Raw genomic sequence first — 21,563 nt, 5'->3', positions numbered from 1 at the left:
ATTTTAAAATCTCCAGAAAAAAAAATAAAGTTAATTGAATGAATGGGTGGCCTCACTAATTGTGGCCCTATAGGCCATTTCCCACTTTAAATAGGGCACTTCTCACTTTGCTTTTGTCCTCCAATTTCTCCTAGTTCCCAGGTGAGCAGCCACCATTTTCCCTGCTCCTGCCTCTTGGAAGTGCTTGTGGGAGTTAAGCAGATCAAAGGTTTGCCTCTGGGCCTGGTTCTGTTACCTGAGCCTCTTAACTTTGGACCTAAGATTCCTCATCTCTAAAGAATAAGGCTAGGATCTCATGCTTTAAGGGTTCCTTTCAGTCATCAGGCTCTATAGTTTAGTCAGGTTTCTATTGCTATAAAGAGACACTATGACCATGGCAACTCTTATACAGGAAAGCATTTAACTGGGGCTTGCTTATTGTTTCAGAGGGTTAGTCCATCATCATTATGGCGGGAAGCATGGCTGCAGACAAGTAGACATGGTGCTGGAGAAGGATCTGAGCGTTCTCCCTCCAGATCCTCAGGCAGCAGGAAGAGAGAGACACTGAGCCTGGCTTGGGCTTCTGAAACTCCCAAAGCCAACCCCCAGTGACACACTTCCTCCAACAAGCTCACACCAACTCAGACAAGGCTACGCCTCCTCTCAAATAACACCACTCCTTAATGACCAAAAATTCAAACATATGAGCCTATGGGAGCAGCCCCTATTCAAGCTACCACAAACTCTGTCTATAGTGACTCTTAATTGAGCTTACGGCCAAAATCGTGACAAAGAGTCCCTGTTGTCACCAAAACTTCAGACAAACTCCCCCAAGTCTTCTGCGTGACTGTTCCCAACTTCCAGTTCTCTAATTCGTCAGGGCACTGAGTCGTGCCCTGATGTCTGACTGCTATTAGTATCTGTCACTCTAGCCTGCCTGCAGCATGAATCCTCTCTCTCTCTCTCTCTCTCTCTCTCTCTCTCTCTCTCTCTCTCTGTGTGTGTGTGTGTGTGTGTCTGTCTCTGTCTCTCTCTGTGTCTCTGTCTCTGTCTCTCTCTCTCTGTCTCTGTCTCTGTTTCTCTCTCTCTCACACACACACACACACACACAAACCAGTTTCAGTAAGTTACTAACTTTCATACTGCCATGTTATAAATCTTCACTTCTCTTACTGGAACCTAACCCAGTCTCTCCCATGCAGCGGTCCTTTGTACCTGTCGCCATGGACCCTTATGAGTTAAGTCTGCCTGTTTTTTTGTTTATTCTTGGTTTTGTGTTTTTGTTGTTGTTTTCTATGTAAGACAGAGTGTTGCCCGGATACTGACCTCGAACTCTCTATGTAGCCCATGAAGCGTCCAATATAGCAATCTGACTCTGCCTAAGAGACTAGGATAACAGGCATGTGCCACCGCATCCAGTTTATCTTTTAAAAGGGTGAAGAGTAATCCTTTTGTAACAACCCATTCTGGGCTTAGAAGAAGCCAGAAACCAGCTTGGGGTAGGCTTAGGCATCTGGCAGGTGGGTCTTTTTGGCAAGGGGGCAACTTGGCTTGTTTGCAATAACTGATTCTTGGGTTTCCATTGGGACTGCTCAGAGTCCCCCGTGGCGCCAGGGGGCGCTGCAGGATGCTCCCGGAAGACAGCCTCGCTCTCGCGGAACAGCACCTGCTTCCGGGGCCCCGGGCTCTTCCGGAAGCGGAGCTGTGGACCGGCGGCGGCGGTGGCGGGCGGCTTGGCGGCCGGGCGGACTGAGGCGGCGGCGCCCCGCGCCTGGCTCCCTCCCCAAGGTGGAGCAGCATGGAGGACGCCAGCAGCTCTGCGGGCAGCGCAGGCTTCCGCCCCGGCGTGGACAGCCTGGACGAGCCGCCCAACAGCCGCATCTTCCTAGTGATCAGCAAGTACACGTCCGAATCGGTGCTGAGGGAGCGCTTCTCGCCCTTCGGAGACATCCAGGACATCTGGGTGGTTCGCGACAAACACACCAAGGAGTCCAAGGGCGTCGCCTTCGTCAAGTTCGCCCGCAGCTCACAGGCTTGCCGGGCTATGGAGGAGATGCACGGACAGTGCCTTGGCCCTAACGACACCAAGCCCATCAAGGTGCGGCACTGGGGCGCCTGGGTTAGGGTGTGTTAGGTGGAGAGATGCTCGGTTTGGGATGTCTGCGGTGAGGATACCCGGGTCGGGGTCGCTGGGCTAGGGGTGCCCGGATCAGGGTGTCCCAGGTTGAGGTACCCGGCGTTGGTGTCTCTCCCGGCCCTGTGCTGCACGCGGGATGATGTGTTTCAGGTAGTAAAGGAGTTGGAGTCTGCTCCCAGGAGCTGACCATGCACGGGTCAGGAATGGCTAGGAGGAGCATTTTCTGCAGGGAACAGATTGGGTAGCCACAGCTACGGACAGCGCAGCCATGGCTGTCACCATAACTCGGTTGGCCTACTGTCCTTCTCTTCCTGTCTATTGCGAGGACTTTTTTTTGACACACCTCTCTTGAACATTTCGATTAACCTTTGCTACTAGATAATTTAGTTTTTTTTTTTTCCTCAAGTATTTTTTTTCAAAGTTCAAGGGATGTTACAGTACCAGCCTATAGTCATAAAATTATCAAAGTAAAACTATTTTGTGACAAGCTATGCTACATATTAGAGACGGACAAACCTAGAAAACGTTGCAGGGATCTGGGAGAGTTCTGGCTTTGTTTTTACAAGAATGGACTGTGGGGTTGCAGTCTCTCCCACCATGCTGCACCAGGATGCTATGTATCTGATAGGGAAGGGGTTAGTTAAACAGTGTGCGAACAAGGCGGACACTTGGTGATTCACGTCCTGTGTAGATACAGTCCTTTATCAGACAGTGTAAACACTCGAGGCCCTAAAATTTAGAAATTTGTGATCCGATGGCTCCTCTGATCTCATTTTCCCCGAGGTCTCTTTTTTCCTCTAATGTTTGCATTTTCTTGGAGCTTCTCTTGTGTATTTCTTTGGATACTTCATTCCTGATGTAGCGACTAAATTTACAGAGTAGTCATTAATACTAATAGCCCTGTTGTTAGTGTCCAGGCAACTGTACTGGCCTGTACTTGGGGTTCTGACAGGATATACCTTCAGCTGCAGCCACTAAGCACACCATAGTCACTATGTTCCCTTTTAAAAGGGCCCTGCTCACCTCCCATTCTGCTCCCCGGCCCACTCCTGTCCCCAGAGACTGGTCTCCCTTCTCCCCTCCCCGCTTTCCCCATTCAGTTTTTTTTTTTTTTTTAAAGCATCCATCCAAGCGTCTTTCTCTTTTTTTAAATTACAGCACCAGTAGTGCTTGGCATAGGGTGGAAATTAGTAAAGAAATGACTGAAAATAGACTACCTAGGGATATGTCTCTAATAAGCAGGGTCCTTTGCATCCATAACAAGCTTAGCTTATCTTCTGAGCAAAAGTAACAACATTGATGTCACTGGATCCAATGTTCTCTTTCTTCAGCAAAAGTATACAGTGTCATCTTTTTGCATTTTGATTCCATTTCCTTTTAGTTTCTGCCTCCTGAAGCATTCATTGTCTATGGTTTTTGGATACTTCAGTGATACACTGCCCTCCTTAAAGGAAACACACACCTATATACATGCATAAAAACCTCATGGGTTCTTGTGTATAAGGTGATATATGTCATTTCAAATTATAAAAAGTGACATTGTCTATGAAGAGTATTATGAGTATAGCTGCACAATCAGCCTTACCCACAGATTTTAACATTACTATGGCAAAATTTAAAACTAAGACAGATTGAGAACAAATATTGTACTACAAAGCGAATTAGATTCAAATTCACTTCCCTTGTGAATTTTCTGCTGCATGTGAAAGTGTTTAGATATTTATGGAAATGCTCAATTTGATTATGCTACCCATTCCTAAAAATTGAGTGTTAGAAAGCAGTTAATATGGCTAGACTTAACCCCAGCTGTATGAACAATTACATTAAATATAAATGGACTAAGCACCTCAGAGAGGAGATCATCTCTGGACATGGTGACACATGCCTGTACTCCCTGCTCTCAGTAAGTCAGGCAAGCAGATCTTGAGTTCAAAGCCAGCATATGCTACACAAGAAGACCCTGCTCCCCCGCCCCAAAAGATACTATAAAACAGAAACAAACCAAAACTAAGAGAAACACTTTAAAGATAAAGATGCTGTGTGGTAGACATTTTTAAAAAGCTCATATTAATAAAGATAGATTTCAGTATATAGAATATTAATAGATAATTTCATAAAGATGAACATGTAGCAACCCTATGTGTTTATACAGCCAATAGCAGAGCTTCAAAATACATGCAAAATTTGGGGTGAGGGGTGGGAATCAGACCTGTGTCTTCATAAATGCTAGGCGAGCACTCTGCCATGATTGTGCCCTCAGTCTGGGATGTCATTGAGAGGACCAGGAAAAAGATGAGTGAATAATCTGATTTATGTACTGTCAGCATCTCACCAAACAAGTAGACAAGAAAGATCTGTCACATTTTTACATCAAGAATGTAATGACCTTTAGTCAACACTGTGTCTAACTGCAGAGTTTGCACTCCTTCAAACAGTGACCTGCTCTTGGTAATCGAAAATACAAAAACAAGCACCAGGGAGGCAAAGGCCTATGAATCTCTTTTAGTTTAAGGCCAGCCTGGTCTGCATTACAGGGTTTTACTGTGGCTAGGGTTACATAGTCTCAAAACAAGACAAAAAAAAAAAAAAAAAAAAAAAAGCAAAAGTCAAGATATGTAGAGATTGGTAAAAGATTGGTATTATAATTTCTTTAAAGTCACTGCAATAAAGATTACTTTTGAAAAAAATTATAAGGCCCTATCCAATTGCATTTTAATCTGAGTTGTATACCTGTATTGTAAAGTGTGTGTGTGTGTAAGGAATAGGAATACGGTTAACATTGTTCTGAGGGCTCTGTATGTTTCTTAGGTTTTCATTGCTCAGTCCCGATCATCAGGAAGTCACAGAGATGTTGAAGATGAAGAACTCACGAGAATCTTCGTTATGATACCAAAGTCCTATACAGAGGAAGACCTGCGGGAGAAATTTAAGGTTTGTATTTTCTTATCACAACTTGGTTTTCAGCATTGTACATTTTCTAACAGCTGGACAGCCATAGGGAGAGTGTCCTTGCCCAGACTTGATCATGAAGTATAGGCTGAGAAAGTAAAGTGCGAGCCAGAGTGTTTCTATTGAAACTACGTGGCTAATAGGTGGTAGCGCCAAGATTTAAGCCCGCTCTGTCCCCAAAATCTGCTCTCCGTCTTTAAAACTTTAAAGACTTCTCTTGCCTCTCTGTACAGTGAGTGAGTCGCAGGCCTGAGTCAGGCTGGAGCAGGAGAGCTAATAGGTATGGCCTGTGTTGTGTTGAAATAGTGCTCGTTCACAGAAAGGTTATTCCTTCAAGTGGTTTTGTCCTAAGATTTGGCTTCCACATAGGTCACATTTCAAGGAGATCTTAAGGCTCTGATCAGAGAAAATGATTTTTGAAGATAATTTTAAATCTTTTTGCCTGTTGACCTTTGTATGTATAGGCTTTCACAGATGTTTTAAGTTTTTTGTTGTTGTTTTTTTGTGTGTGTGGTATTTTCTTGTTTCACCTTTTGACACTAAATTGGGGGTGGATAACAAGCAAGAATAAAAAATAATTTCCATACATCTTTTGCACTACTGTCAAGAATTGGCCTTCAAGAACAACAGATTGCAAAAGTTTATATTCTATACTTTGTCCAGGAGTAGGAAAATATTTACCCATCTTTTTCTAAGAGAAAAATGAAACACCTTACTCTAAGTGTATTATAAACTTGCTTATAAGAGAATTTTGTAAAATCCATACTAAGTGACATACCATGAGTTTATAATCCCATGTTTCTCCAACAGTAAGCATCACTGTGTGTTTCTCACAAAGTACTGATCTTCTGAGTAAACCTCTGTGTTTCACTTTGAACCGTTCCTCAGAAGAGCATCCAGTCATTCATGATACTGCTAGAGACACCTAAACAATTTCAGCCAGCATTGCTGTGTGTTTGGTATTTCCCAAGGGCACAAGCATTTAACGTAGATTAGTCCTTTAGCAATCTAATGAGGTCAGCACTGTTGGAGACACAGGCACAGAGAAGGCGAGTAAACTGCCTCATTACTAAGTGACTGTTAGGATTTGAATCTCAGAATCCCAGTTCCAAAGTCCTCCAAGCCCTCTCTCTCTCTACTGAGCAAGACCGTGGTGGGACAAGTTCTTTCTCTCCCAGCTTGGTTTCTCTGTGATGTAGGCCAGGTATGTAATTTCTGTAGGCTCAGCTTCATTGTCTGTGAAACCAGCAATGTAGAATGTCTGTGTATAGCCTTGAAGGATTTCTTTGATGCACAAGACACAAATAAGTATAAATTCAAATTTTGAAATATCTTTTCAGTTATAAATTTTGAGTCTCCTAAGGTCATTTCTTTTAATTCTTGTAGGTGTATGGTGATATCGAGTATTGCAGCATTATTAAGAATAAAGTCACTGGAGAAAGTAAAGGTCTGGGCTACGTGCGATATTTAAAACCATCACAAGCCGCCCAAGCAATAGAAAACTGTGATAGAAGTAAGATTTTTTTTTTTAAAGTTTTATTTTATGTGTGTGATTGTTGTGCCTGAATGTACATCTGTGTGCCACATGGATGCAGAGAAGATATCAATCTCCTAGAACTGGAGTTACTGGTGATTGTGAGCCACCTTGTGGGTGCCGGGAACAGAACCCAGGTCCTCTGGAAGGGGAACACGTGTTCCTAACCACCAAGCCATCTTTCCAGCTCCAGAAGTGTTTATTTTTTAACCTTGCTAAAGGGCCTTTTGGGGAGAAAAATTCTCACTATTTTAATTAACAGGGTCTATTACTAGATTTTTGTGAAGGTTAAATAAGTAGTGAGTAAATATATGATATTTGAATTATAAATATGTGATTCAGGGATGAAAACGTTTTGGACTTGGGAATCAGCCATGTGCTAAAGCCATCTTGGTGACTGTTGTCAATATGTACTGAGTGATCAAATAAGCACAGGGCATACTTGGCATGTTATTTGAATAGGTTTGGGACTTTAAAGAATACTTTGTGATTTTTAAGTACTAAAAATTGATTTACCTTTTAGAGTTTAAAAAATATTTTTCTTGTTGGTTTTCTTAAGACATAGTCTTGCTATATAGCCCAGCTTGACCTTGAACTTGTGATCCTCCTGCCTCAGCCTCCTAAGTGCTGGCTTTATAGGCATATGCCACCATGCCCAGCAAATCTTATTCTTTGTTTGTTCCTATTTGACCAAAGCCCTAACCAGGATTTAATATACTGACAAACATTCAAATTAAGGGTAGAATTGGTGAGATTTGCTATCACAGGTAATTAATTTGAAGCTATAGTGACAAATTATTGGACACTTTGACATTATTCCTAAAGTTGACTTTGAGAAATAAAAGGTATAGTAAGACTGTTATAAAAATCTGTATATACAGGAAAGAGTTGCTGTTGATCAATAGAATTCTTAGGTGCTTCTAAATTCCACACCACATTCCAGTTGGTCTTAATTGACTTCCTATAGTATGCTCAAGGTACAAATGAAGTGTCTGGTAGCCCTGGCATTGAAAATTTTTTATATCTTCTATATTGACTTTCTGAGACCTAGGAAATAAAAATGAGAAGAACACTTTTAAAGTTGAAAACAAGAAGTATATCTTGTTTTCCATCACTTCCAAATCCCTCCTATAGTCATAGCTCCTCCATAAGTATTGAATGAGCTCAAGCCAGCTAGTTTATCATATTTGCAGCTGTTGAATAATATGAATGCCAAGAGTTCTTGAAATACACCTATGTATACATAGTATGGATAGACATTTTATTTTAGAGGGTTTGTGGAACCTTCCCATTTTGTGTAGAAGTCTTGGGATGGTGCACATGGAAGCCAGATACTGGCTTATCGACCTTGGTTTTTTGTTTTTTTTCTGTGGGGCTGGTTCTCACTAAACCTGGAGCTCACCAGTTGGCTAGCTTGGTCTTTTGTCTCCTACCTCCCAAATGCTGGAATTACAGGCTTTCTGTATGGGTGTTGGAGATCTGCTTGCATGGAGAGCTCTTGACTTACTGAAAAGGCCCTCGCCTTCTTCCACTTTTTGAAGTTAATCCTTAGTCCCCTAAGTAAGCTTTTGATCCAGAACAAGGGGACCATTTCCAGAGCTGTCATGATTAACTGAAGATGTAACTTAAAAACAGGCAGAGAAGTTAGCATGCAAGGTAACATGCTAAGCGCATGTAAAGGAAGCAGGTTGATAATAGGTAAAATGTGAAGATGCCCAGTAGGGTTTTGTTCCTAAGGAAACTGGGCAAATGGGTGATACCATCTTTGGGGAGGGTAGCGCAGCATGGTTGACCTTTCTTGTCTATATTAATTGACATTTACTTGGGGGTTCATAGTTTGTTTTTGTTTTCTCATTTATTTATTTATTCATTTATTTATTTATTGTCCTTTACCATGAAACAAAGAAGTAGGTCTGATGAAGATGGCCACTGTGTAGAGTCTGTTTAGTATAGTTATATTTCTGAAACTCAGAAATATAGGTCAGGCCCTCAAAACCAAATATGTTAAATTTTTCTATGAAGCTTGAAATTTCATGATATCTCATTTTCAGGTTTCAGAGCGCTCTTGGCTGAACCTAAAAATAAAGTATCTGAGTCCCCAGAACAAGATTATTACAGTAACATGAGGCAGGAGGCTTTGGGGCATGAACCGAGAGTAAATCTGTTTTCCTTCGGTGAGTGGACTGCCTTTACCTTTTTGTTAGTAGCATGTTAAATATATGTGATCTAATTTAATTTTCAAGCCATTCTTTTGTCTACAACTTGAAAAATCTTTCCTAATGAATGAAAATCTTACATGTACATTTTGTTTTGTTTTGTTTTCCCTGAGAAGTTGGTCAGTACTTCTAATATCCTTAATACTTAACCCTTATTTTATTTAACTTATTTCCAATATAGATGTCTCTGGCTAGCTACACGCTATCTACAAATGAAACTGTGGCACTACTAACTTTGTATGTGTATGAATTCTGCCTTTGTGTAGCCAACCAAATGTATAAAAATTTTACACAAATGTCCCTTCCGTATACTACCTTAAAGTTTTCAGAAAGGAGAATAGCAAAAGTAGAAGCTAGAAAAGGTTGAGGGGAAATGATGAAATCAAGGTTTCTGGGTGACATTGGCATAATTTTTCAGATAAAATTCCTGCCATGTTTACAGTTTTATATGCCCAACTCCTTCCTGTGGTATTTAACTGGACATTTCTGTAGTTGTTGCGTTGAAGTTTAATATAGAATGGGTAAAGTTGCTTTCTTATTACTGCTTCTTTATGGTTGTCCACTACTACAGTACTGCAAAGTAGGGGCAATAGATGTGATCAAACGCAACGTATATGTGTATGAAATTCTCAAAGAATAAATTAAAAATGTATTTCTAAAAAGAATACAACAAAATACACTGTGTTCAGTATAGTATAGTATAGTATGTTTAAAATATCCTTGCACAAAATGGTTACATGAATTTTTAATGTATAAAATTTAATGATTTTCATATATATATATATGATTGTGCATATAGTTGGAGAACAACAATCTGAATTTTCAAGCTTTGACAAGAATGACAGCAGAATTCAGGAAGCTGTCTCTAAGCGGCTGTCAGTCGTGTCAAGAGTCCCCTTCACAGAAGAGCAGCTCTTCAGCATTTTTGACATAGTCCCAGGACTGGAATATTGTGAGGTTCAGCGGGATCCTTATTCAAATTATGGTAAAATAGTTGTTTTGCTGTTAAGTTTACTGTGTTTTGATAAAGTGGTTTTTATTCATGTCACATTTTCATACTGTTTATATTGTGGGAAGTTTATATTTTATTTTTTTCCAGTTTTTTTTTTATTCTTTTGATAACAAACATATGTTTATTATACAGTGGTTATTTTCACAATGACATTTTTGTTCAGGTGTATCATGTACTTTAATCTCATTACTACTCATTACCCTCCTGCTCCTTTTTTCCTACCTTACAGTTAAAATCCAAAGATACTTTAATAAGTAAATTCCCATGAATGTATCTTCTTTATAAAAGTCATTCATCATAAAAATAACTCAAAAAATAAATAAATAAAAATAAAGGACTCTATATCCCATTGAACAACAGTGCCTTGGGCTAGCTAGGGCCTGTCTGTACCCTTTGGATTGATGCTAGCAAAATTATGAAATGCTTGAAGTTTTTTCCTCATTTATCTCCAAGTCTTTTTCTTAAACTCCCTTGCATCTTAAGTGCGCATCGCTGTGCATTCTCAGATTTGCAGTAGAAGCAAGGTGTATTAGTTACAGTTAAGACTTTCCCCATGGGCATGTCAACAGGTGTTCTGAGCAAGGCAATACCTTAGATGAGGTTCCCCTTCCCCAGGTGGCTCTAGGTTGTGTCAAGTTGACAATAAAAACTAATCTGTACATTTGATTTACATAGGAATATGATTTTGTGTTTTTCCCCAAAGTGGGTTATATTACAGATGAAAACCTTTTGGTTGTATCACAAGCTCCTGGGCTTGAGGACAAATCTTTCCCTCCCTTCAGTGCTGCCTTCTTAATTGAAATCTGTCCCCAGAGCTGAAATCTCAACAAAGGAATGTGAAATGGGCAACTTGTAGCTAGGACCCTGTCACCATCCTGCTGTTTTTCATATGTACCATGTCTTCTGTTTCAACCAGCTGAGTATACAGAATAGTAGGAAAAACTTCTGATTTCAAAGAACTAAGAATTTTATGTATATTGGTATTCTGTAAGAAAATTTAACCTGGACCTGGTGGTGAGCGCCTGTAGTCCCTGTCCTCACTGGGTCACAGAGATAGTAGGATTGCAAGTTAACGGCCAATAGCTTGATCTATATAGCGGGATCCTGCTAAGTAAATGGGGCAAGAGATCATAAAATTCAATTCATTAAATGGAATATATGCTGATATTCTTAAAGTACTATGTTTCTATTTTAGCAAGATTTGACTTACACTTCACTGTCTACAAATAATGCTGTATATGTTCTTAACAGAGCTTTGTTCTCTGCTCTTTGATTTTGTATTTACTAGTTGTGTGATAATAATCAAAGTTCTGTATTTTTTGCCTTCAAGTACATTGTAACTCAGGCCTTGAAGATGCCCTCCATCTGCTGCCTTTTCCATTTCTGTATATTCTCTATTTTAGGTCATGGTGTGGTTCAGTATTTTAACGTAGCATCCGCTATTTATGCAAAATACAAATTGCATGGATTCCAGTACCCACCTGGGAATCGGATAGGTGTTTCCTTCCTGGATGATGGAAGTAATTCAGCAGAGTAAGTAAGATTCCAGGAATGTCCTAGCCAAGCTGTGGGTGGACATGACTGTGGCTTGAAGAATAAAAATAAACAGTTAACCTCAGGTGAGGAAGTCACGCCAAACAAACTACTCTTAAGATACTGAATATTTCTAGTTTTCTGTAAGTTACCGGTTGTTGTTTCCAGTCTCATCAGAAAAATGGCCACACAGATGGTGGCATCGCAGCTTGCATCAATGGTGTGGAGTAACCCAAGTCAGCAGCAGCAGTTTCTGGTAAGTAGGTAAGAGTGTGACCTCTGTAATACAGGCAACAAATAATATAGCATTTGTTTATTACTAAAGAAAGGAAATTTTCAGAGCCGTTGTAAAAGACCACATGGGTGCTGTGACACACTTTCAGCTCTTGGCCCCAAGTCCCTGAAGAGCAATCTTATCTCTCTCCCTTTGTGCCTGGCTCTTTCATAGCAATTTGGAGGAAGTTCTGGGTCACAGCTGCCTCAAATCCAGACAGATGTTGTGCTTCCATCCTGCAAAAAGAAAGCCCCTCCGGAAACACCTGTGAAAGAAAGACTTTTTATCGTGTTTAACCCTCATCCTTTACCGTTAGACGTGTTGGAGGATATATTCTGGTAAGATTCTCTTCTGCAAAGCTGCACACTGGTAGCTATAAAACAAGTGCATTTAGACAGGGAACCGCCATCCTCATGATCCTGCCACCAAGCGACGACCTGTTCTGAGGCTTGCAAGGCTCCTTCTTGATCATTTCAATTTATGATCATTCCCTTCATCAGGCACATATCCTAACCTCTATACAGAATTTCCTGGGCTTGTTGTGTTTTTGGGTTTTGAGACATAAGACATGCAGGACAGCTTTTAAAAGCTGCAGGTGATGCCGGGCATTGGTGGCACATGCCTTTAATCCCAGAACTTGGGAGGCAGCGGCAGATGGATCTCTCTGAATTTGAGGCTAGCCTGGTCTACAGTGCTAGTTCCAGAACAGGCTCCAAAGCCACAGAGAAACCCTGTTTCGAAAAACAAACAAACAAACAAAAAAGCTGCTTGTGTAGAATGGACACTTGTCTCTTAGGAGAAGATGCATTTATATAGACCTATCTTCACATTCCATTTCCTTCATATTGTAATTCAGTCCAACAGTTTGCTAAATACCTTACATTTTGCCAGCACTTGGTTGGATCCTGAGGGTTATATAATATGGAGCATATCACTTGACTATAGGAGATAATATATAGTAAGTATAAATGAAAGGAAAATAAACCTATTTTATATTTTAATATAACTTTACATCTATCCTAGTTTTTTTTTTTTTTTTAATTTTAATCCTACCTGTTTTGTTTCTCTTTTTTGAAGACATTTTCCATTTGCCTACTAAGAATATTAGTGAGTTAAGCAAACAGGAAGCATGCTAAAGATGCACTCAGAATGTCAGGCATGTGGTGGCAGTATGCTGACCTTTACATAACTGATTCACTTGACTTTAGGTTTTGTTTTGTTCTTGAGCCACTTCTGTGTGCCAGGCAGCCACTGGTTTGGGGTGCTAAAATGTGATGTAAACAAAACATTTTATTACATTAACAAGACGTTAATTATACAGAGCACAGTGGTAGGTACCACAGAAATTCTGAGGGTTTTCTTTTAAGTAAGGTGTATGATGGGACCAGTAGGATAAACCTAGTTTTGCCAGAGGAGGAGGTTGGGGTGTGGTTTGAGTTTTGGAGGTTTTTGTTTGTTTTTCTGCCAGAAGCAATATAAAAAGAGATCATTCAGATACAGACTTTGAGAGATTGTGGGGGCCCAAACCTGGAGAAGCCAGTGACTGTCCTGAAGCTAAGTTCATTCTTACCTGGGAGGCGAGGTGGAACTGTTGAGATTCTTAGAGAAGAAGTCAGAAGACAGAGTAGAGGGTAAGTCAGAGAGGGACATGGTAACGTGAAGAAAACATTAGTGAGGAGGAGAGGGGCAGCCACGTGGTAATGTGAAGATGATGTCAGAGTGAGGAGGAGAGGGGCAGCCACGTGGTAATGTGAAGAGGATGTCAGTGAGGAAAGATAAAGATGCAGTTGGTGAGGAAGGTTTGGGGAGCTAAGAGAGTAGCTGAAGAAGGAGCTGCCTGCAGAGTGCCTGGCAAGCAATCAGATGTTGGCCATAGACAGGCATTGGGTAAGAGTCTAAACCCATGTTTACTTACTGAGAGCATCCATCTGTTCCCTGATACTTTGGTCTTTTACTTTGTTTCAGTCGTTTTGGTAACCTGATCGAAGTTTACCTTGTGTCAGGAAAAAATGTAGGCTATGTCAAGTATGCAGATAGAATGAGTGCCAACGATGCTATCTCAACCCTGCATGGGAAGATTCTGAATGGGGTCCGGCTGAAAGTCATGCTGGCAGACTCCCCTCGAGAAGAAGCTAAAAAGAGGCAGAGAACTTACTGAGTCTCGGTAAGTGTGTCTTTCCCACTAGCAATGGAATATAATAGGAATGTGTATAAGTACTTTACTTGTGAGCTTTCCTTCGGGAACTTTAGAAGCTAGTTACAACCTCGTTGTCTTAAACCCTATTAGGAAAGCCAAGTTGTTTTTGCAATTTAAAAACTTATTTAGACTCAGGATTGAGGAGATGGCTTAGCATCTGTGGGCTTGCTGCTTGCTCTTCCAGAGAACGAACATTAGGCTTCTCATGACCACCTGTATGCACCTAAAGTTCTGGGGCAATTCAGTGCCTCTTCTGAACAATAAACACAATGAGTCGTGTCTACATATCCGCAGACAGACACCTAAACACATACACATAAACAATAAAATGTCTGTAAAAAAAAGTAATTTTCTGACTTCTTACTAATGAAAAACAGTATGAAATAATATATAGTTTTGGAACTTTTAAATCTAAATATTGGTGTCTTTCTGAACTCAGACTTACAAGTTTGCACTTTAAAAGTATACATTCAGAAAATATTTTCATGCGCATCTATGTATTTTTAAAGAACTCTGACTGTTTGCTAAATCCCCATTTCTTATGAATTCCTTGTTCTGTTGATTAGTTTTCAAAAGTCAAACCTCTTTTTCTATGCTGGGTTTTCTCTATGACTTAAGGGAGACATCATCTTCAGATTGTTTTACTCTAATGAATTCTGGGTTTCTGGGATGATGTGTTTTTCTGTTTCCTACACTCCTTTTGCCACCAGCCCTGCTCCATTTCATGTGTATCCAGTTCTGACCATTGCAGAGAGCTAGTTACTGTCAGATTTAATCTCTGTAGGCCTGGCCACTGAAGACCCTTTTGTAAAGCAAAACAAGCCATTAGTTCCTTCTTCATAGGAGTCATGTGACAGTGGAAAATGCCCTCTGGGCCCATAGAAACAATACTACTTTCAAAATGCCTTTAAATGTCTTATTTAATGACAAAATCCACACTCATTACACTAAATAGTTGGCAATTTAGCTCTAAAGATATTAAGTTACCAGTGAAAGCGAATTAGCAAGCAAATTTTCTTGTTTACTAATGTTATTAATTTAACTCTGTTTAAGTGAATAGTCCATTAAAATATTCTGCAAAAATTACACTTACTCCTGTGTCTAAATATTTTAGCATATAGGTGACAAGTACTACTTTTGTTCAGGTTTTCCCTTTAAAGAAGCTATAACATTAACTTCCTAGTACAGAAAAATATGCAAAGTACTCTCATGGTTGAGCCTTTGCTAACGATAATTTACATTTTAGAAGGAATTGTTGGTTTATAATCTCAGCACTCAGGAGACTGGAGCAGAAATACTGACTGAGGTTAATGTGAATGCATAGGGAAAGCTTGAGAGAGGGTATGAATGATCATGAGGCAGAAGATTGGGATTAGCCCCACCTCTAATATTTAAATCTGTGTAGAACTGTTCACTTTTTTGGAGGCCTGTTTTTTTTTTTTTTTTTTTTGCTATGTTTGTTGTAAGGCGCTGAGATGGCAGAATTTCTGATAAAATGAAAGAAAGGCTTTATAAATGTGAGCTAAATCTCATATTTATGGCTTTAGTGGAGCCTTTCAGATGTCATCTCATCCAGTAATCAGAAAGTAAAAGATTGATGGTGTACAACTACCTCCCAGCCAGCTAGTATCGTGAGAACCTCACTTTAAAATATGGCAGTTTCACCATCACAGTGATGTGCATTCATCTGGCTTCCTAGAACATTAAAGGAACTGCACAGTTTTCAGCATGGTTAGCAATCCAAGTGTGAATCTGTCTCTTTCCCATTATGGAATTTTGATTCATATTCAGGACAGAGGTCAAAAAGGAGTCATATAACTTGAAAATGGTGACTTGGTTACAATAGAAATAGCTATAATTTGGATGTCTTCTAAATTGCACCGTGGCATTTATTTTGCAATAAGTCCTCTGTTTATCTTAGATGTCATAGTGAAATTTCCTGCCTTTTGAGATGCATTAAGTAATTATATTGGCCAAGTTTGTTGGCCTGAACCTATAGTTGCAGTTCTTAGGAGACTGAGACAAGAGACTCATATAAATTCAAGAGCTTAAGACCAGCCTGGAAGACACAGTGAGACCCTGTCTCAATAAGTGAATAATCTTTTCTTAAGGTTCAACAAAGTACTATGATAGACTCCTGCATTTTACATGATTGCAACAGGACTAATTTTTTTGATGTGCTTGGTACAGTGGCTCTTGAATGCTGGTTGCTTTTGTTTCTGAGGAATAAACCTGGAACTAAATGACCCACACTTAAGAAATAAGCTGGGTAAGAATTAATGGTGAAAGTAGTTGAGCTCTATTTTGAGATGAGTCTTGTGTTTATAATATATTTCTCTTTCTATTTGAGGAAAATAGAAATTTTAATATTTTACAGCATCTGATTTTAAGTTAATTCACAGAACTTTCCTTCTAGAAACCCAGTTCCTACTGGCATCGATTCTAAGTAAGTTTGGTTTTCTTTACTTGGCATTTACAATGGAACAGATCAGACTGTCCCTGTAGAAGTTAAAGAATTCCTGACAGTTGGGAATACTAAATACAATGACTATTCCCTTTCAGGTGATGATTTTCATACTTGTATTGTGTTCTTTCTACAGAACAAAAACTAACTAATGACATAATCCTCAGCTGACTGACTGAAAAATGTGACTGGACGAACTCCCTGTGGACAGTTGACAGCTTTTTTTTTTTTTTTTTTTTTTTTTTTCACATTCTGATAGTCTACACACCATTGCTTGCCTGGGATTGCTGACTTGTATTTTTATCTGACCTTAATGATAAAACTAAGATCGTAGCTGTTTCCTAGAAGAAAATGTTGTGAATAGCAAAAATAAAGCTTCCTTAGAGAAATGTATTGTCTTATATAGCAGAAATAAAGTTTGCTTTGCATAACTAAATCATGAGTTATTTATGTGAAAGACAAGAATGAAAAAATAGTAATAGGTGGTATTTAGAATTTAAGTAAGTGGCATGTTTCATTGACTTTTGAGATGTGTATTTTCACATTTTAATATCTGAGGGTGAAAACATGTCCACTGTATGGAAAAGTGTGATTGGCCATCTCTTCCCAGTGGGACATGAAGTCAGCCATTTGCATCTTAGAGTTAGTGAAACAAGCTACACACTCAATCTACACAGTCACTGTTGACTCTGCAATGATACAAGCACAAGACATTTCACTAGAAAGAGTCTGCTGCTGTGTATTTATTGCTAGACCAAATTTTGTTGATAGTTTTGTGAGCATATTTTTGGATTATACAGTTTTAAAAAACTAGAGGGGTTTTTTTGTTTTGTTGGTGGGGTTGTCATTTGTCATATAATAAATAGGCTTACCTGGAACCCCTGAATCTCCTGCCTCTGCCTTCCAAGTGCTAGGATTATAGGCTATTACACTTGATGTTAGTGTTAATGGTATCAGTGGCTTTGAGAGAATGGACATTTTCTCATTTATAAATATAGAAACATAATGACCACTCCAAAAAATGATATGTAAGCAATTGTCACAACAGACTGTGATAGAAGAAAGGCTCATTTTGAAATGAAAATAAAAATTAGGGAGCTAGCAGGTATGGTGTATCATATCTGTAATCACAATACTTAAGAGGCTGAGGCAGGAGGATTGCTATGCATTTGAAGCTAGCCTAGGGTTGAGATCTTTTCAAACAAAACCAAGAAAAAAATTACGGAAAAATATTTTTTTTTTGAAAATTCAGTAACAAAAAATTTATCAGCTCTGAAATAGATTAAATCAAGGACTTGGCAACTTAAAAGAAGGCATAATGATTTATAGTCGTTAAAACATTGCTTAATTACCTCCTCCTCATGCCTGTCACATCCTAAGTTAAAGTACAAACAAGAAAAACTCAAATACAGGGAGCACAATAGAGTATTAAAACCTGGCCATTTCTCTATTGAAGACGTAAAACCCTTTCTTTGAATCTGTAATTTTCATAAATGTAGAAAACAAAATTTTAACAGTTTCCAGGCAGAAACTGAGCCAGTGTTTTTCTATGCCAGGAGCCATGTTTTTATAAGAGGCAATGCTTACTGGGGAAAATGAAGACCTGAAGTAAAGAAAACGGAGGATTCGTTACTAGCAGATTCATTTCTCCCAAACTTACTTCCTATTCACAGTTTAATTTTCATGGATTGAAATTAAATTATTTACAGTCTACATGGCTCTAACACTCCAGTTATGTTTGAATACCCTCAAAATATTTCTGACCAGGTGTTTATACCGTGTAAAAATAGCACAATTTTAAACAAAGGAAGCTCTCTGTGTCTTTCCGGGGTGCTAATGAGCATGGCTAATCCTCATAGAGATAAAATCCAGCATCTTACAGTTTCATCTGCTGTTTTGTATGTTTCTCTGCAGCCCTCATGGAAGCTGATTCTTTCTGTGACTGTCAAGTGCCTTGCTGCCCTCCAGGTTCCCCAGTGCATCCCTGAGCCTGCCTTCTCAGTTCTCTGTAGGTGCTGTGGTGGTTCAAACAGAAATGTCCCTGTAGGTTCACAGAGTTGAACATATGATTGCATTATTTGCAAGATTTTGGGACTTTATAGAAAAGTCATAAATGTTAGAAACAGAGCTTAACCAGTTATTCTAGTAGGAGCTTTAGAGAAAAAGCAGAGAGAAGTTGCAGAAATTTAATCCTAGCATTTGGGAAAGCAGAGGGACTTCAAGGCCAGCCTGTTCTACCGAGCTCCAGGCCAGTCGAGGTTACATAACGAGACCCTGTCCTCCCAAAGACTGGAATCAAATATAAGTAAGAAAGAAAGAAGCAAAAATGACAGGGTATTGTGTATGCAGTGTCCGTTACTCCAGGTTATATACTCACTTGTGAAGATTTAGAGCTAAGAACCTCAGATGAGAGAGAACATGGCATTTGTCTTTCTGGATCTGGGTTACCTCACTCAATACAGTATTTCCTAGTTTTGTCCATTTATCTGCCCAAGTTTCTTGATTTCATCTTTCTTTACAGCTGAATAGTATTCCATAGTGTGTATGTATCACATTTTCATTATCCATTTGTCAGTTGAAGGACATTTAGGCTGTTTCCATTTCCAGGCTGTTATGAATAGAACCGCAATGAACACGGCCGAGCAAGTATCTGCTGTAGGATGCTGAGATCTTTGGGCACATGCCAAGGAAAGGTGTAGCTGGGTCATACGGGAGATTTTTTAGCTTTTTGAGAGTTCTCCATGCTGACTGCCAGTGTAGCAGCACCAGTTTGCAATGTGGTGGAGGGAGATTTTTCAACTAGTTCCCTAAGTGATGCCGAAAGGCAGTCTTTGGTTTTTCAGTTTGTAATACTTTGTTCTAAATAGTTTTCATATGCTCAACTTTGGTTTAGATTGCTGAAGAACACTGAGAACTATATTTCTTCCTTCATAAGCTTGGTGTCAGTAAATATGAATTGCAATAAGAAACTGATATGTACTAAGTATAAGAAGTCTTACACAGTGCTATAGCATCACTCAGGCATGATTTCTAACAGATGTGTGTATTTTAAGCTTTATTTAAAAAATCTTAGCAGGTTCATATCATTTCAGCATCAGAAAAAGAAACAGGACTATTTTTAAATAATTTTACTAAAGAGGGGGGAAGATAAATTCATCCTTTGATAACGAGTTCTGTTGTAGTATCTGGAAGTCTACTAAGTGGATTGTATCATTTCCTTTTCTAGAAACAGTAACTCGAGCAAATGGACCCTGGGAGCTAAAGGTATGGTATGCTAGAGCCTGACAGAAATGTATAGTTAAAATGTGACGCTGCGCTCCTCTCACTGCAGTGCTTGCTTGCACTTGGAGCTGAGCAAAAGTGATTGACAGCCGCATTTGCTCCCGAGAATGAGAAATGACCATGCTCGGAGAAAATGCACCTGTGCTTTGAAAACTACACCAGTCTCTGCCAGTGCATCTGAGTGATTGCCCCAGAAAATGGAATTCTGAGGTTACCCGTTAGGAATTGAAGCCTGCATGTTAAGGTCTATGTGACCTAGCAAAAGTGCAGGTTGACCTAGGCCACAACCATGGTAGCATTTGTTAAAACAAAAAAAAAACAAAACAAAAAAAAAAAAAAAACTGCCAACCCTAACATACTGGAGAAGGAAGACTTCAGGGGGTTATTTTAAGAAAATGATTGTATTTGAGATACAAAACTCTTTACAAGGTAAGTAGTGTTTCCCACAAAAACTGGGAAAATATTTGATCACAGTCAGATGGTGAAAGTACCTATTCAAAGATGCTCTTTGGAGTCGGTTTTGTGAATTCTCTGCCGTTTGTAAGCAGTGTGCAACTAACTGATTTTCTCACGTATATAGTAATGTTACATTTCAACCTCCAGTGCATAGTAACTGGGTCAGATTGTTAGGGGTTTTCCTTCTATTTTTTTTTTTTTTTTTTTTTTTAATGCTGTAAAAAGAATTTAAGTTGTCTACTTCAGTGTCATTTATTAACTTATTCAAAGATGTGATATATTAAAATATATATCCTTTGATTTTTTTCTTAACCTTTTTTTTTTTTTTTTTCTTTTTTAATAAATTCTGTTGTGTTCGGTTGTGGCCCTAGGAAATAGTGTTTACATTCTTACTGTTGATAAGAAAAGACTTCTTTCTTTACCATATTAAACTGGTCACTATAAAGACTAGAGGTGCCATTGTGGCATCTGGGGAAAGGTAGAAGAAAAACAAATCACAGTTTCTAGCCTCCAGGACTGACTTCAGGAAGAGTCCAAGGTAGTGGGTGAGTGCACTGGGCAGGTGACCTGCTTTGGCAAGTAATGAGGTTTAACCAACACGGCAAACAAAAGAGGGTGCTCGGAGAGCTGCCTCTGCTCTGTCACTACAAATGCCTACTGAGGGCTCATCCACCAGAAAAAAGGGTAAGCGTCGTCCTGCTCAGCAGTGGTGTCACACGGGAGACAGAGACAGGCAGTTCTGTGTGAGTTCCAGACTAGCCTAGTCTACAAAGCAAGTTTCAGGACAGCCTCCAGAGCTACACAGAGAAACCCTGTGTTGAAAAACCAAAAGAAAGTTGCTGTCCTGCCATCCTGAGAGATGTGCCGTGTGCCTGCAGTGCCTGGCCTCTGCCCCACAGGTTCAGTCTTTTAGAGCTTGCTGATGTAAGAAGCTTCAAGAGCAGGTGTTACAGACAGTACCACAATGACTCCTCCGTCTTTTTTCCTCATCTTTTAAAAATAGATAATAATTAGCAATGTAGACACAAGCACCTGCGATCCTACACTCCCAGTAGGCCACAGAATACTCCATAAAAACAAAAACAAATACCTATACCTATCAAGCAGAGAAAGTTGGGTGATAGTGGAAAGCAGAAGAAATCACTGCTGCATAGGGCAGTAAAGGATGAGACCTCAAAGTGACTCAATCAAAATCTACACTGAAACAGCTCGTCAATGATGAAGCATGTTGTCAGTGCTTTGTTACTATACCGTATAGGAGAAGGCCATGCAAGCATGTCAGCACTGTGTTACTATCCCGTGTAGGAGAAGGCCATGCTAGTCCTTTGGTATACCTGATGAGAATTCCATCAAAGCAATCTCTATCTGGATTTCAGAACTAGTTACCCTGAAGCTGTGCTGTCTTGCAGACTTGCTGTAATCAAGAGAAAAAAGAGCTAGAACTAGCATCACCTTGTACATGGAATGGGGGAAGTCATAGATGACCCGTCCCTGATCAGAAGAGTAATACTGAGTGGAGAAAGCAGTCAT

At 39.6% G+C, this 21,563-nt stretch overlaps 1 protein-coding gene across 1 annotated transcript; it reads left to right on the top strand.

The window, feature by feature from the left end:
- The first annotated feature begins 1,749 nt into the window (after positions 1-1,749).
- Positions 1,750-13,798, top strand: Rbm45 (RNA binding motif protein 45). Its single transcript, XM_051184426.1, has 9 exons — positions 1,750-2,077; positions 4,925-5,047; positions 6,452-6,578; positions 8,651-8,773; positions 9,615-9,800; positions 11,231-11,360; positions 11,529-11,616; positions 11,809-11,972; positions 13,600-13,798. Exons 1-9 carry the CDS (start codon positions 1,778-1,780, stop codon positions 13,790-13,792), a joined length of 1,434 nt encoding a protein of 477 aa, XP_051040383.1. The 5' UTR covers positions 1,750-1,777; the 3' UTR covers positions 13,793-13,798.
- The last annotated feature ends 7,765 nt before the right edge of the window (positions 13,799-21,563 follow it).

Source organism: Phodopus roborovskii, unplaced genomic scaffold (assembly GCF_943737965.1).
Source record: "Phodopus roborovskii unplaced genomic scaffold, PHOROB, whole genome shotgun sequence".
Classification (NCBI taxonomy): Eukaryota; Metazoa; Chordata; class Mammalia; order Rodentia; family Cricetidae; genus Phodopus; species Phodopus roborovskii.
Note: the sequence above shows the minus strand (reverse complement) of the source record. Positions and strands in the feature narration are given on the sequence as shown.

What these genes read in the sequence shown, in the direction of transcription:
- Rbm45 (XM_051184426.1), top strand. Translation starts at nt 1,778, where the DNA reads ATGGAGGACGCCAGCAGCTCTGCGGGCAGCGCAGGCTTCCGCCCCGGC. An exon ending in ACGACACCAAGCCCATCAAG is followed by an intron (nt 2,078 to 4,924) that starts GTGCGGCACTGG and finishes TATGTTTCTTAG; the next exon opens with GTTTTCATTGCTCAGTCCCG. An exon ending in GTGTTGGAGGATATATTCTG is followed by an intron (nt 11,973 to 13,599) that starts GTAAGATTCTCT and finishes ACTTTGTTTCAG; the next exon opens with TCGTTTTGGTAACCTGATCG.